This window comes from Ahaetulla prasina, chromosome 12, assembly GCF_028640845.1.
Source record: "Ahaetulla prasina isolate Xishuangbanna chromosome 12, ASM2864084v1, whole genome shotgun sequence".
In the NCBI taxonomy this organism is placed as follows: domain Eukaryota; kingdom Metazoa; phylum Chordata; class Lepidosauria; order Squamata; family Colubridae; genus Ahaetulla; species Ahaetulla prasina.
Window position 1 is genome coordinate 115,204 of NC_080550.1, and position 17,096 is coordinate 132,299.

The 17,096-nt window shown below is 45.2% G+C and overlaps 1 protein-coding gene across 2 annotated transcripts; it reads right to left on the minus strand.

The window, feature by feature from the left end:
• Positions 1-168: 168 nt before the first annotated feature.
• On the minus strand, positions 169-16,950 carry AP1G1 (adaptor related protein complex 1 subunit gamma 1). 2 transcript variants are annotated; one of them, XM_058155633.1, is made up of 23 exons: positions 16,683-16,950; positions 12,989-13,192; positions 11,294-11,418; positions 10,731-10,872; positions 10,333-10,429; positions 10,167-10,243; positions 8,993-9,088; positions 8,824-8,904; positions 8,647-8,745; positions 8,311-8,366; positions 7,912-8,025; positions 6,487-6,627; positions 5,642-5,696; positions 4,592-4,714; positions 4,412-4,501; positions 4,176-4,303; positions 3,746-3,850; positions 2,931-3,072; positions 2,604-2,733; positions 2,425-2,514; positions 1,694-1,854; positions 1,455-1,553; positions 169-1,231 (listed from the first exon to the last, which is right to left on the minus strand). In XM_058155633.1, exons 2-23 carry the CDS (start codon positions 13,187-13,189, stop codon positions 1,130-1,132), a joined length of 2,454 nt encoding a protein of 817 aa, XP_058011616.1. In that variant the 5' UTR covers positions 13,190-13,192; positions 16,683-16,950; the 3' UTR covers positions 169-1,129. The 2 variants fall into 2 exon arrangements, with proteins under 2 accessions (XP_058011616.1, XP_058011617.1); XM_058155634.1 differs by lacking the exon at positions 8,647-8,745.
• Between the last annotated feature and the right edge of the window lie 146 nt (positions 16,951-17,096).

Sequence of the window (17,096 nt, forward strand, 5' to 3'; positions counted from 1 at the left end):
AAGTAGGCAGGGATCCAGGATAGGAATACAAGACTCCTTTATAAACACTTTTCTTAGTCTTTCACTTCTGCATTAGGACTAATTCTTGTGAAATCTTGCTGAACTTTTGGATCACTGCACTCCCCATTTAGGACATGAAGTTCCAAACCAGTTATTAAAAGCAGGACATCTCATTAAACCAGATGGTCTTTATTTCAGTGCCAGTATTACAGATACAACACTAATGTCCCAGAAGAACAAATTCAAATGGAACCCAGGACTGACAGACTCAGGAAATGAAAGGGGGGGGGGTTTGGAGCGGGAAGCAGCTTTGCAGTGGAATTTGAGATGAGTCTTTCTGCAGCTAATGGGGGCCCCACTCCATCTCTAAGACGTTTGCCCAGGAACACACTCTTCCTTTCTACTCATCCTACCACAGCTGACAGCCAAGGAACAGACAAAAGGAGGTCCGAGATTTGGGATGGGGCACATTGAAAAACGACTTGCTAGAGCAGTCAGTCTTGTCCATCATGATGCTTCTTCAAAGAGGCACTGGCCCAAAATGGGCTTGGCTTCACTGCCCAATGTCCTGCCAATTCCTCTAAGTAGCGTTTCTGTCCAGAACAGCAGATCCATACAGGGCTCAAATCACTGCTCACCAAGGGTGCAGTCATGTGTAGAAAAGGGCCCCAACGTCAGGGGAACCCAAGGAGAAAAGAAGGGCACCAGCTTCCTTGAACAAAAGCGTCTAAAGATGGTAACCCGGTAAGAAGGAGCCAAGCCAAACCCAAACCCATCTCACCCACCCATCTGCTGGACACAAGGCGGCAATAGCAGCAGCAGCAGCCCCCTTCTCAGGGGAGGGGGGAGAGAACACATGTCCCAATGTGCCCCCCCTTCCCCAAACAAGGGAACGTGGCGTCTGTGGTGGATGGGGCTCAGCAGTTCAGGAGGGGGAAGAGAGTGTGCAAGGTTCGAAAGAGATGCTTCAGGATGAGCAAGGCCAGTGCTCCTCGTCCTCTGCAGCAGCAGCAGCAGCAGCAGCAGCAGCAGCAGCTCTCCCAGCCACGGGGAGGCTGGGGAACTTCTGGAGTCACAGGCTCTGCCCGACGTTCCTTTGGCCAATCAGGTAGGGTGAGGAGAGCAGAGCTCACTGCCAGGACTGGGGGGGGAAAGAGTTGACCTCTGCCAGGTCCTGCATTGCTGAGCCCTTGTGGTTGTATGTCAGCTTGATCCGCATGCGGAGCTGTTGCTGCAAAAAACCAGAGAGGTGAAAACTGAGCAGGGAATGGAGGGGAGCCAATGTCCAGCCCTAGCCAGATAAGATACCAAGAGAGTAGTCGAGCGAAGAAGCAAAAGCCACAACTTCCTTTGCCCAAGGCTCTCTTGCTTCCTTTGTGCCTCCCTCTTCAAACTGAACAACCCCAGCTAAAGGCCATCTGAAGGGAGGCTGGAGAACTGCCTCACTTGTATACCTTTTGCGGATTCAGGACTTTGATGACTTGTGTGATGGTCCCTGTGTTAAATGCTGGGATGCTGCTGCTGCTCGGAGACAGAAGCTGCAGCTGGAATGTCTACAGAGGAACAAATAAGGGAGCCAGGCTGATTTCCTGGCAATGCCAAGCAAGCCCTCACAGAAACATTCTGCAAGGCTGCTAGCAGCAGTCTTCTGATGGCCAAACCACATCTTAGGTTAGCCTAAGACCTGACCCACCTTTGGTACCGCAGCCTGGAAAACAAAATCTGTCATGTCCACATCAGTGCTGTTGGAGGCCTGTATGGTGATGACGGTGACACTGGGGTTGGTGTTGGAGCGTTCAAAAGCAAAATCAATCTTTAGCCCGTTCTTGTTGTAGGCTGTGATTGGAGGAATGCCTGTGGAGAAGCAGCACTGCTCAAGTCCTGGGACCGCCAGCAACCTCCCTTACTTTTTAGAAGCTCAGATTTCAACACCCTCACAGGCGGGGATGTGGGAAACCATGCTGCAGGGGAATGCTTGGCTATTGTTTCATTCTTATTTTAATTCTGGAGTGGTGTCCTGGCAACTGCCTGGACTGGTCCCTGTGGTCTTCTTGGCAAGGTCTTTGGAAGGGGCTTGCCATTGCCTCCTTCCTAAGGCTGGCCAAGGCCACCCAGCTGGCTTTGTGCCTAAGGTGGATCTAGAATTCACAGACTCCTGTTTCTAGTCTGATACCTTCACCATGATACCATGCTGGCTCTAGAAAACCAGGCTATGGTAATCAATATTACACCTCAACCCCACAAGAAGCTGGCTTGTTTGCAACAGTAGTTTGATCAGCAATACTCTTCTGTTTTTGATTGGGGTTCTCATTCATCTTGGGAAATATCTTCAATAGAAACGAGCTGTATACATTTCTATATGTTAGCAATCTCTTTCCATATATCAGCCTAGCTCCTCATGTCCAGAGCGTTCTACATTCTCACCAGAAGGTATATCATTGAAGATGGGTGGTGAAGAAAGTCCGTCCAACAGAAATGGAGGCTGTGGTATCTGTGGGGCTGGAGCTGGAGGACCTGCAAAAGCAACACAGAAAGCCCTATGGCTCCCCAAAACTGAGCTTCCCACCATCCGGTTTTTCTCCCACCTGAACACAGGATTTCACCTGTTGTTGGATTGAGATCCCCAAGGAGGTCCAGCAGCTCCCCACCAGCAGAAGCTGCCTTGCTGGAAGGGGCTGTTGATATGACAGGAGTGATGTCATTGCTTCCCAAAAGATCCAGCAGGTCATTTGCCTAACGAAAAACACGGAGACAGCCCATTAACCTATCTAGACAAAAGAGCATGCAACTCAGAAGAAAACACCCAGGGAAGCAGCTAAGCTAGGGAATTTCTGAAGAGGAGTAGCAACTGATATTTATGGTAGTTTAAGTCACTCTTGCAGCCACTCTTTTTGAGAGCATGAATTCCACAAAACATTGACTTTTCTTACCTGGCTGGCTGGTGGCAGGCTGGACAGAGGCGGCTTGGTCTCCAAGATTGTTGGCTCTGCTTCCCCATTAGGCTGAGTAACATCTGTAGGACCGTTAGCTGCCAATTTCTCCAGAACTGGCATACGTTCAAGCAGAGCTGACCTGCAAGGGAGCAAGGTAATAAAATCCTATGGTTCTATTCACATGGAGAACTGCAGTAGAAGGCAGTTGCCCCTGTTGCAGAGGGTCTCTCTGATCAAGGAACAAGAATGCCCCCAAAATGCCTTTCTGTAGCAGAGGCACATCAAGCCATCAATTAAGGTCTTTCAGCTGGCAGCAGGCACTTGTAATGTGTGTTTAGGACATAGCAAACAGATCAATAATAGCGGTTTTCTGTTAGGCACAACATACTGCATAAGAACAATGCTACGTGAACTCAGCCAGAGATGTAGTTTTGCAAAGAATTTAGGAAGTGGCCAGTTACGATTGATAACACTCCCAGAGATGCATGATAAGTATTCTTAAATTTTAGAAGTGTTTCTTAGATAATCTTATACTGCCTACTACTATCTGCCCATACTGGAAATGTGACTTCTAAACTAATTAGAAGACAATAACTATCCTCCAAATAAGTATTTGCTCTTCAATAGAGCCACTCATTATTTCAGGACAATAGCAGGAGACCTGACTGAGCAAAGATAATGCATAAAGAGCTGCAATATCAAGTCTATCTTTCAGCAAGGGTCCCTCTTCTGTCTCATCACACGTATCTCAAGGTGCACCATTGGACAATGAAGTTCGGAAAGGCAACAAGACCTGGGCCTCCAGTACTCACCTCATGTGGTCATACTTTTTGAATAAGGCATTGTACTCCACTGCCCTCTGCTGGAGCTCCACATCAATGCTGCTGCCATATATAGAGACCACCTTCTTAATGCGACTACAGAGAGAGAAAGGGAAGAGGGAAGAAATGGTGAAGGCAGCAAAGAGCTTACTTTAGCAGGCCTGCCAGTCCCAAGCCTTTTGCTACAGCAGGTTTGAGACACAACTACCATGGCCCTGGTGGCACTGAATGGATTGCCCATGGAAACATCTGACTTCTGTCACAAAGTTTTCCTCTGAGGTTCAACAGAGAACAGGGTGCTGGAGACTCCTCTTCCAAATGCCAGCTTCGTGGAGAGTTTGGCTCTTTTCAGAAGCTTTTAAGCAGAGCACTAGAGACTCAGTTGCAAAGGCAAACCTCTTCCATACCCCAGAGGACTCACTTGACTGTGCAAGTGAACCGCGTTGACAGTTTCATAATGGCGGTGAGGGCATAGCCCCGTGTGACTGATGCTGTCAAGTTGGAGACAAGGATACTTTCCAGAACATCAAGGACTTCATCCTCTGTGACCTGGACAAACCAGAGGTTTGGACAGGGGTAAGGAACCAGGGAAAGCAGCTGCCTGGCCAAAACCTCACGCCCCAGAAACCATCCTCTTCCCTCCTCCAGTCAACAAACCTGGATTGGCTCTTCCTCCTCACACTGACCGGATACCAAGAGATCTCCATATTCACCAATGCACCAGGAAGCCACCTGTACCAGGGGTTGCTAGCAGAGGAGAAGGAAAAGTGACAGTTGACAGTTCAGCCATGTTCTCTACCAATCAAGAGTGTCCCCGCCCACCCCCACAGGACTTACTTGGGAATAATCTCCCAGAATGGCTTTGTAGAGTTTCTGTACAGTGTAGGCATGCATCTCCATGCTGTTGGTAATGAGCTGGATAAGGTTGGGCACAGCATCATCACGAACGTAGCTCCCTGCCTGGAGTGGGTGGGAAAAAGTGACGGTATTCCACCTTAGCCACAGTTTGACACTTAGAAAGGGGAAGCTACAGATGTTGGACCAGCAAATTATATACCCAAGTGGGTGGGTGTGGGTGTATTATATAAAAATATAATCGATAGAAAGTTCAACTGTATAAATCAATTACAATCAGACTGATTCCAAGTAGTCAGATAAAAGTGATTAAACTAATAAAGTAAAATGCTATACCAGCATAATAGTTTGCAAAATTCCATAGTTCAACTCTCCTCAAAACAGCTCAGTCAGTGACTGTTGGAAGTTATGATGGCACTGAACAAATGGTGGTTATGACCAATCCTCAGAGTTCTGCCCATTCCAGCAGCCTCTGATATGCACAATCAAGAGCTAGGCACTTGGTAACTCATTTGGGCTTCCCACTGGTTGCTGCACCCTGGTTGCTATTTGTGACCTTCCCTGCCAGCGCCCACAGAAAGTCAGCGGCAGAGTCATCAGGGAAGGCCACAACCCTCTTTCCACAGATGGCTACCAGGTTGCGGCCCATAGGAAACCAAGTGGTGCAAGGGCAGGCAAGTGTGTGGAGTTTCATTTGTGTATGTTGGGGGGGACGGACGGACGGACACTAGGTTGCATGCGTGAAACCAACCTTCATCACACCTCCCTGATCGATGCCTCTCACATGTGCTCCTGCATCCTGCAGCCCCTCCCATTTCCTCCCCCTTGCATTACTTAGCAATGGAAATTCCATTCCCAACTGCTGTCCCCCAGAAAAAGAGTTTTCCACTGCACATTGATAGAATAAAGAGAAAGTACTGAGGGATTCTTAAGTGGCCTTGCAGTTCCGAGACAGAGAAAGGGCTTCTAAACAGGCCTGTTGCCTGTGCATACATGAAATCATAGTGAAGCCTCTGTAGAAGCCATACTTACCGTTGTCAAGACGCGCATGATTGTATCTATGTGCCAGCGTTTAGAAGGAGCATATCTGGAAAATCAACAAACATATGTTCAAAGAGGATTGTACGCCACTATCTGCTCGACAATTTCCAAATTTCCTCACATATTCAAGCACAATTACTGCAGTAATCTAGATTGTGTTGCAGACATTTGTGAACTGAAGTTAAACCCTGCACTGGGGCAAAGGGGGATTTCTGGGGGAGCGATGATGATGATGATGATCGTTAGTTCAGTGCTCAATGGCATCTGGGCAATCTTGCAGGAAGTACGGCCTAATGACATGATTCCAGCACACAAACGTACCACCCTTTCTCCAATGGAGTGCAATTTCTGTAGCTGTTCAAGTCAACACAGCAGCTAAGAGTGGATGTCAGAGAAGGAAGAGTTTCACTGCAAATGGCAAAGAACCCATTATTTCCCTTGCTTAGTGCAAAGGTCTCTCCAGTCAACAGCTTCTAATCCAGGCACTAGTAAAACCCAAGGTAGCCCTTTTACATGAGATAAAGCCTCTTATACAACCAGTTAGTCAGCAGGCTTTCCTACAACACAGCCTCTAAATCAGGCAAGTCCAATTTGCAGCCCTGGACAGCTAGTACTGCAGCCCCACAAGATCATAAACTTTTAACATTATGCGATTTATATACATTAACTGTATTATATATTTTATATGAGGCCCAAGACAATTCCTCTTCACTCAATGTGACCCAGGCAAGCCACAAGGTTGAACACCCATGTTGTAAATGTTGGTGGCAAGATTAGAATGGATGGCAAGACTAGCCATAAACAAATCTATGGAAGCTCTTAAGAAGAAATCTTACTTTTCTGCTGCAAGAAATATTCCTGATGCACAATCAGCCTTGAACTCAGGCTCACAAGAATCCAAAAAATATAGCAACTCTTTCATCATTCCCCGAATGTTGTTCCCATTCACAAGAGCAAAGCTGAGTTCCATTGCACGCCTGGGAAAGGTGAAAGATGAAAGGGATTCATTAGCCATAGGGTATCATCAGGAAATGACACCCAACTTCACCTGATGCAGAAGGAAGAGGCTGGGGATCTGTAAGAACCATGCCCCCCACCCCCCCGGGAGTATTTCTGGGGCCACAGGTATGCTTGCTTAGTGACTTGTGTCTACCAAGTCATTCTCAAGTGTCATCCTACATCTGCATGAATCAAGAGGCCACATCTCTTAGCACTGCCAGATTGTTTCCTCGCCAATGAAATTATCAAATTTTGAATAGGTCCCAATCCAGAAACAACCCTTCCTGTCCTCCAATGGCTAAGCACAATCAACCATGCGTTTCAATTCCCAGTTCTGATAATTTCCTAAACTTTGAGATCAACTCCAAGGCAGTAATGACTACCAACCTCTGACATTTCAATACTTCAACAACAGTGATTTCCTAGAACAGTTTAACGAACAACCAAGAAAACTTGCATTAAGTAGTTACTGAAAAATTAAAAGATCCGTTAAAACTGCAGCAGATAACCATTTTTTTTTACATTTATGTTCAATAACAACAAATTACTAGACAGCCCTTCTTTCTTCTGACATCTTAACTCTCTATCTACAATTTATTAAATCTGTCCCAAAACTGACTTAAAATTCCACAAAGCTGAAATTCTGTAGGAGGCAGATCTCTTTTTTGGTGCAAAAGTAATATCCTCAATGCTAGAAAAGATGAAAAAGACATCAGTGAATAAGACCTAACCTGAAAATTACTGATGCGTCTTAAAAGTGCAAACATTTTTATTTTTTCAATTGTGGGACTGCATTTTAAAACTGTGGGCAGCATCTGTAAAATGCTCTGAGATTTGAAAAATTAAATTTTATAGCGTCTGCGCCACATACCCCTATTGGCTCTTACAACTCTACCCAGCCTTCCAAATCTGATAAGTTTTCAATGAATATTTAGTTCTCAACATCAAAACATTTAAACAATAAGCAAAACTGCAAACTATTCTTAGGGCACATCATTATTTTTTTCTCCAGAGCAAAGGACAAAGAAATTTACTATAATGGATAGATTACTCCAAAAATCTCCAGGGCTGCTGAGATCCACATCTTGGTACAAAAAGCAGGCAGAATCTTACAGAATCTTACCCTAGGGAAAACAATACTTTGGATATAGTACTTGGCTGTCTGGGAAAGATTAGTTAAAAAAAAAAAGGCGGAAGAAACACAGAGCAGCTAAAGAGTAATCTGTGATCACAGCCTGGCCTTCTGTTCCAGCTTCATTCACCGTTTGATAGAGACATCCAGATCCTTTAAGCAATCCACAATGGTGCTCCGGTGTCGCTGGACAGCATTGTGGTCAGTCTGCACAGTTTTCAACAAGGATGTCAAGGCTACATATCTGAGAAACAAGAAACGAATGCTTTACATGATGGAGGCTGCTCTGCACTGGACCACACTGAAGAGCTCCTGCAGAAAGCAAAGGGGCAGTCAAATCTACTCAAAGCTCCCAGAATCAATTTTGGCCAGCTAAGCAATCAAAATATCTCATTGCGGCAAAAGAACCTAGATTGAACTACTGTATTGGAGTGAGCAGAAAATATCTTCCTGGCCACACTTAAAGAGATCCTGGTGCTGACCAGAATGGCAGGCCAGTTCCAAGCATAACATGCATTGATAGGCTTACCTTATATTCTTGTCATTATTGAGTAAAAACCGACCAAGAATGTTAATAGCCAGCACCTGCAGAGAGACAGAAATAGATAAGGTCACAAAGAACATCATTTGTCAGAATTTTCTGCTATCCAACAGAAAATGTCAGTGGGGGAGGAAGGCAGATCGGGAGTAGCAAGGCAAGACATTGGTCAACCAAGGAATTAAAGCATATAGCCAAATCCCACTGGTGCCCCAATCAGACTTTTCCTTCTGAAAAGTTCTGGTGCTCCTGAGGAAGCCTGGAAAAGCGATGCTCCAATGTGGCAGCCATTTTTCCTTGGGGACCCACAAAGCCAAAGTGACGTACTCTCAGGCCGCTCTCAGACTTTATGTCCATGATAGTTAAGACGGTTTCATAAAGAATGGCATTTCCCACATTTTTGCTTGTTTCCGTGTTTGTGGCCACCTGGAATACAGAGGATGGTTTACAATTTTCTGGTTTCCAGTCCAAGACTTCCCAACCACTTGCCCACAATCCTCTCACCTGTGCAAGAATGTCATTCATTGCTTCACTGGAGTCATCATCATTTCGGCCAAGAATTCTCAGCAACCGCAGGATTCGAACCTGGAAATGATAACATTTGTTGTTTCGGGTTCCTGAAGATGCCTTACAGAGCAAGCCAATTCTGCTCCTTCCCTTCAAAACAACTAACCTGCAGAAAGGGGTCACTGATACCCGAAACATCGTGCTCCGGAGAATAGCCTGACATAATAAGGTTTTTCAGAATGCGAACAAGCTGAGGTACAAGCTGAAAAGAACAGATACCAAGAGTTGGATTTTGGACTCTACGACCTGTGGTTCTATTTGACGGATTTCCCAGAAAGAAAAGCCTCTTTGCTTAGCTTCTCCCCAGCTTAACCCTTAGGGTTATTTTTTAATGCATTACTGTTGGATGGCAACAGTCCACATCTCAGCACAGAAACTAAGAAAGGTGGCAGTTGCAATATGTAAAATGGTGGGGTGGGGTGTTGTCATAAGACTGATGACAAAAATCTCTGAATAGGTTATTGATAGGAGCCCACTGAATTCAGCCCTGAAATGTTTGGAACCCAGCCCATCCTTCTCTCTGCCTCTTTTGCCACGACACACATCCTATGAAAACACACCAGAAAAACGGTAGCAAAGTGTTGCGGTTACAGCAATGCGAGTCTGTCCAAGTCTAGACTAGCAGGGTTAATCCAGCAGAGAGCAGGAAGAGCAGCAGGCGGAGCATTGGCCTATAGCAGCCTACAGCAAAGCATGCACTGCGTTGGGGGGTGGGGTGGGGCGGAAGCAGGGAATTGGGAGCACCTTCTTACCTTTTCATTCTAACCCACCAGAGCAGGATTCCAAGCAGAGAAAGGGGACAAAAGAGATGAAGGTAAGTACTGTGCAGAGAAGACTCAACTTGCAGCATCAACCACCATCACCAGCCTAGACTCAGGCAGCCAGGACACTCAAGATGCTGAGGGTTCTCCTCTCCCAACCACTGCCTTCCCCAAGGGACAATGGCTTCTTCCCTTTGCATCCACTGGTGCCAGGCAAAGGCTAGTCCACTCCAACCTCGGGGCTAAGCGATGGAAGTAGCAGCAGAAGCAGTTCCTGCCTTGGCATACATTGCTTTCAGTTACATCTGATAGGCCATTTGTTCATAAAACAACAAGTCTAAGAGATTCTAACAGGTGGAAAGGGGAGCCGTTTATCATGGGTGTATCTACAGGGCGTGAAATACACATCCTGGCCCACAATCAGGAAACATCTTGCCACAACCAGGACCAGCAGCTTATTCTTCTTGCTCAAAGGACAAGACAGGAACCCAACTGCACAAAATTCTCACATGGTCTCACCTTTCTGAAGTGGGCAAGCATGTCTGGACTTCTTTCACACATTTCAGTGAGGAGGACAACAGAGGTGTGAAGGACACCTGTGTGAAGGAGCACATGAACCCACATTTTATGTGGCTACTACACCACAATGTTATGGAAAGATGCTGTGGCTAAAAAGAATTATTACCATGGTTCTTCTCATTCAGCAGGTTTTTTGTGGCTGGCAAAAACATCTCCATCAGCTCAGGCACTTTCCTGATGACATGAACCGCACACAGGGCCGCCTGTAAATGAATTGGTGCATTTTAAGTACCTTTTCAGTGCTCCCCAAAGAAATAGGCTCTTTTATTTGAATTTTATTCAAGTTCTGGAATTTACAAGATTGGGGCAGAAACATTTGAAGCCTGCAAGAATAGGACATAGACGGAGCCAAGAGAAAGGCAACAACTAGGGAAATGGTCCCATAAATACAGCCTCCTTCCCAACAGTTGAAATGAAGTAAGCCAAAGTCTTCATGTAAGAAGAAAGACTATTTCACCAGCCACTAATGGCAGAAAAACACCACTTAGTCTCTCAATGAGGTACCTTTTTCCTCAGGTAGGAGTTAGAAGTCTTCAGAAGCTTCTCCACCTCCCCAGCAAGGTCCCGGCACATTTCAGAAGAGCCCATGCAGCCCAAGGTGCAGAGTGCCAAGCCCTGCACATACTGTGTGCTGTGATTAAGGTCACTGCAGATGGAGAAAGCAATGGGTCAAGGAACTACCAGGAAGAGGCCAGAAACTGGGGGAGGAAGTGCATCAGATGTTGTTTCTGGACAGCCAAACTCAACTGTGTGTGCATTGCAAATGAAACAGTTTCTCAACCAACAGAGAGTTAAAGTCTCTGGAAGCCTCTGGCCAAGAATCACTAGTTTGAGTGCCAAGCCACCTCATGCACATAATGGTACGTCAGACTACTACATGTCGCGAGTGGGAAGTTTGTGTTCTGTCCCAGCTCAACTCAACTACCTGGCTGTCTCTTACATTCTATGCAGGAACGCTTCTCTTTTCTGTCTGAGGTAGGAGAACACAGACTGCAGAGAATCAAGTCCCAATCAAGATCAAGATTTCTTACTTCCACCCTCAGTCCCAGGAAAGCAAGCAGCCTTACTTTTTGATGCAATTGGTCATGAGGAGATGAACATCCTGCCTCTCATCCAGGAGTAACATGGCTCCAAGATATCCAATGCGCTTGTCTGTGAATTTCTGAGAGGCAATCAGCTTTAGGCACTCCAGCTGCAAGGGGGATAGTGGAAGCCTGTTTAAGCTTTAGCATTTTTATTACAGAAAGATCTTTGCATGGCCAAAGTGATCCCCACCCAAAAATTCAAGGCTGTGAACAAACTTGGAGAACATTGGCTGCCTGACACTCTTGTGTTTCCAATGCTCAGATCAGCCTCGACTGCTACTGGAGAAATAAAATCTGTGTCTACAGGGCAGCAATGACCAAAAATAAACATTTCCCTTAGAAAAGGATAATGTGTTAGTTGGGCTGCAAATGAATGGAAATTCTCAAGGCATCTCCAATTCCACATGCTCCTCCCTTGCCTTGGCAAGCCAATAAAAAAGATTGTAGATTCCTACAGTAATGATGTATGCATATAGGTATATGTTTGGCCACCATTCTCACATGGAAATCCCAGGCAGCTCACAATATTCAATAAAAACATAATTTAAACTGAACAAGCACCAGGCTAACCAACTGTAATCTTCTAGCTCAACCCCCATTCTAGAGCGAGTAAAGTTTATAACACTGCAAAAAGCTCACTTTTATTAGTTTTCAAAACACAACTACAAAAAGAAAAACCAAGCAAGGATGTCAAATCCCCCCATGCCCTGTTTTGGGCAAAACCCACAGGATATAAGAAAAGCAGCTGTCAAGCAACGAAAAAGTAAAACCTATCACATAGCATAATGATTATATCCACCTCAAGATTACTAAGTCAGAAATGTGAATTACACATACTGCCCTTAGACTCACAGGATCTCAAATATTTTTAAAGCACTTAGAGAACTATCTCAAAAGAGGATTTAGAGAAATTAAATGAGAAAGTTACCTTAATTGCATACTGATGCGGTTTTGGCATAACTGAGGCTGACAGGAGTAAACAGGTGTAGTTTAAAGGTCTAATGTGCAGCCTCAATGCCGTTTTCTCTATTTGTAGGAGCTGTTGCTACAGAAATATTGCAAAGGTAGATTCACTGTGTGCTCCATGAGCAGTTTTCAAGAAGCAACTACACCCATCAGGCAATAGGAAAATAATACACCAGGGGGAAAAATTATGTAATGATGGATGGTGTCTGCAGCTGCCTCTGCTATCCTATTATACAAATTGAAGACCAGTTTCAATGTGCTTGATCAATTCTGCAGAATGGTATGGCATGAGAAATAGGTGCATCATCTCATATCTGGGGGGAGGAAAGGGGATCCATTTGTTCCAAGTCAGATTAAAGCTGACTTAATACCTGAATAATACCTTATTTGGAAAAGACCAACCTGGGGAAGGGCCTTTTGGCTGAATAATATCCATTCTCCTATTTTTCTGAAGTAACAAGGGCTGCCATGAAACAAAATCCATGCCATCGTATAATGTGGAGAAGTATTTTTTGGTCATCAATGGAAACTGAGAACCTCTTCCTCTCTAGTATCCCTCTCCTGCAGGAGTTTCCAGAAGTTTTCTCCCACACTCAAAAGGGTAAAAACTGTAAGGCTGCCCATCAAATGTGAATGCTGCATGTCCAGGGTCTAGATTTCAAGGATCTGTAAGTGCTCACCTGTTTAACGTTTCAAAAGAAGGTGGCTCACCTGTCCAAAGTGGGCAGGATAGCCCAACATATGCATGTATAGCAATTTAGCTACATTCCGGCAGCGGTATGTGTTGTCCTCTTCTCGAAAGGATGATCGGATAGCAGCGCATTCTTTCTGAATCATCTCTCTTTCTTCTGCCTGTGTGCGTGCAGTCCGGATGGTCCGGATCAACTCCCGGAGTCTGATGGGGGCTGGCATCCTCTAATAAATGGAAAATAGATGAAATCAATGGCTGCAGACATATGACCATTGCAGAATTTTCCAAATAATAACCTCTTTGGTAATCTTGTTTCCATTTCCAGTATTTCTTATGGTTAATTTAGGGCTGCCATCCTAAACCAGCAGTCTCAGACTATTCTACAGAGTGCAACCCATGAATGTGTGGAAATAACACTTCTACTACTGACAAAGAATACCCCCTAGAATTAAAATAGAATGTATCTGTATTTCCTACTAGTAAAAATAAAAATATGGATATATTTGTTCCAGACAGATACAGGTGGACTTCAGGTTAGGATCACTTGTTCAGCAACTATTCAAATACCAAAATATGACTGGTAGTTATTACCAGTGATTGGAGTTGCAGCCATTACCGGGTCTCTGTGATTGTGTCATTGCGATCCGGGCACTCAGCCCCCAGCTTAAAACTATCACATCGCAGTGTGCCACAATCACTTTATTTCTGATATTCCCTGCTAGCTTCCCAAAAACAAAGTCAGTTAGGAAGCTGGCAGGAAGTCCAAAGTCAAGGCCATGTGAGGTTCTTGCTTAACAACCCATGTAGCACCTTTGGCATGGCTATTCCAATGCTTGTTACCTCTTTGTGGTTTTTACAAATTATTTGTGATTTTTCTAGCAATTTCTGTAGTTCAATGCCAACCAAACTACAGAATTACAGAAGTCTTGCCTAAAATCTAAAAGAACATCAATACAACTATAATTTACTCAGTTTCACTTGTTTACTTCTCCAAGCATGCTCCTTTACATATACCTGCCTCTCACAACACCCTCTGCAATCTCTTCACATCATCAGGGCAAACTTATCACACTGTTTTTCAGTGTGACACATCAGAAGACGGATATGGTATCCAAAAACGTGGTTAATTATCAACCATTCCCTTCCCCAGCTACCAGAAGCAAGTTTTGTTTAGAGTTAGACTAGCTTTTTCAAAATCTTAAATCTAAGATGACAAATCTAAGATGTATTCCCCATTGCTTGTGGATGGAGCTCTGCTAACCAAAATAAAAAAAGACTGTTCAAAGACATCTGTGTTAGCAGTCTTCCAACTATTTTCATTATTTAGATCCAGTGTTTGAATAAGGAGCCATTCAGCAGAAGCAGCATTACTTAAGGTACACCAAGATGTACTTGGTGTACTTTCAGTAATGCTTTTTTAAGATGTAATGGGAATCCCATATACAAATATGTGATATTAGGGTTGGATTGATGCATCGCCCTAAAATATAGCTTTAATTGATTGGATTAACCTAAAATATTCACGCTGAAAGCTAGGGGAATCTAATAGTTAATATATAATCTGGGGGACCCAGGTTAAAGTTCTGTAATTCAACCATGGATTGCATTCATTGTCGTTGGTCCTGTTACTCTTCCAGCCTAATCTAATAAACTAATTAATAATAACTAATAAATGTTACAAGATGGTTACTTGGGGGAAAGATTAAAAGGAGACTCCCACATGTACTACCTTGACCTTACAAAAGAAAATGGATACAAAATCTGTCACCAAAATACTTCACACAATGTACTAAATTATGCTATGATTTATTTGGTGGTGTAGCATGCTATATGTAGCATGCTATAAACTATGGTTTTCATCACATATACGGTGATGAACTAACTCAGATAGTATTTTACAAGATCCATTTTCATAGACACAGGCAAATTTTTTAAATACAAATTCTTTTCAGAGGAGTTTGCTTACAACAAACTTCCCTTTCTGTTCCTGAAAAATATCATACGCATTCCTAGGAGATTTTCCCTCCACAACATGGAAATTTAGAGGTTAGTTTAGGATTTATTAAATTGTATTACATTTAAGATTGAGTCAGAGAAGAACTAACAACACTGTAAAATAAAGCTGTGTGATGGAACAAATTAAAATGATCTACTATAGACAATTGTATAGAACAGGGGTCTCCAGCCCCTAGTCTGTGAACTGGCACTGGTCTGTAGCATGCCAGAAACTAGTCCACGCAAACAAGTGAAGCCCCATCCATGGGAAGCAGGCAGTAAGCAGAAACACCCCTCCCCCTCCTGTCTGCAGAAAAATCTCTTTCCACAGAACTGGTCCCTGGTGCCAAAAAGGTTGGGGGCTGCTGGTATAGAAGGAGAGATGAAAGCAAGAATTTGCTCCGTAGTACACATTTTCTTCATGGCTGCGGGACAAATGCACCTGAGGGGGAAGGCTGTTCTATTATATTGGGGCCACAACTGAGAACTGCCTCTGCCCCCTCCCAATACTTTACCTTCCTATGGCGGGGGGTGGGTGGGTGGGGGGGTATGGACATGAATGCACAGGATGGGTTGATCTGAACTGGAGGAGAGTACCTAGGAATCAGGCCTTATAGGTTGAGACCAGTACTTTTAATTGGTTTTGGAAACTTCAGATTATACAATATACTATACCTGCTATTACCTATGGTGCTGCATTCTGACTAAGTCAATTCTTGAATTATCATCAAAGGTGGCCTCATGTAGTGTGTGTTGTGGTAATAAAAGCACAAAATGATGTGAGGAAATTACTGTTCCCCAAAATTGCAACTGGGGGTACCAGCTGAAGGTAGGCAAAAGCTCAGCCAGTCATAGGCCTGAACCGTTACTTAACAGAAGCCATGAATTCAAAAGCATGTTCAAATCATACATATCTGAGCCCAAGAAGAATCTTAATAGTCAAATCACAATATCCAATATTGCAAATAAAATTTTGTTTTGTCACAAGATGCTCCCACGTAGCAACATCAGCAGAAGCGCTAACCAAAGCATGGCACATATTCACCCATGGTCAATAGCTAATCCTACCTAACATTTAACTTCAGAGCTGCACTTGAAAGACCTCTCAATTTCCCTTTTATCTTCAAAGTTTTGGAAGAGACCCCTTCCCTCCTTTGAGGGGGTCTTAGCTTTTCAGGTTCGTAGCTGATCAATTGCCCTGAAATGCTACATGCAGATCTTGGAAAAAGGAATGAGCTGGAAGAAGGCAATCAGAAGGCTGAAGCATTTTGACTAACGGGAAAAAAAGCCAGAACGCTCACAACTCCAACTTGCAAAACGGCCACTCGGGAACAGGATCAAAAAGAACACAAACTGCTTCTCCTCGGAGAACAATCCCCGGGGCTGGTCCCAATGTCGGAAGTCCCTGATGGCCGCATAGCTATCCGACTATTCTGGAGGAGAGCTACCCGGCAGCGCCGCCGTTCCGGGTTTTCCCGAGCGGGACAGCGAAGGTGGGTCTGGGCAGCGTCCTCGGGGCCGGGCCGGTTCTCCGGGGCACGACGGCCGAAGACGATATTGGGGCTGACCCGAGTCCGGGCCCTCGCCTCCCGTGAGGAAAAGGGCCAGGCCAAACCGCCGGGAAAAGCTCAACCAGCCGCGAGAGGGGACTCGAGACGCGCCTCCGCCTTGGGGAGCATTCCGGTCCAGTCTCCCGCCTTTCCCCGAGCGCACACTCACCGGGCCGGGTCCCTGCAGCGATGGCGGCGACAGCAGCAAGAGCCAGGCATCCAAAATGGCGACGGCGGAACCAAAGCACCGATACCGCAGGCGGAGGAATTCTGCGGCCGGCACTTGCTGGCTTATCTCCGTCAGAACGTGGCGGTTACTCGCTAAGACTGTTGGGCAGGCGGCCCCCGGGATGACCCCTTTTGGGAGCCCCGGCAACTTTCGCTGCGCGCGCGACTGCAGCGCCCGCCCGCCCGCAGGACTCGTTTCTCAAGCGGAGGCGTCCGAATTGGGGAACACGAAGACCACTCCGCGGCAGGCACTGATGATGTCAGACGCCTGCCGAGTCACCGCCGCTATCGCGCCGGCCATAACCGCCCGGCTGGAACTCGCTGACGCGTATGAAGGTTCCGTCCGGGGGCGCAT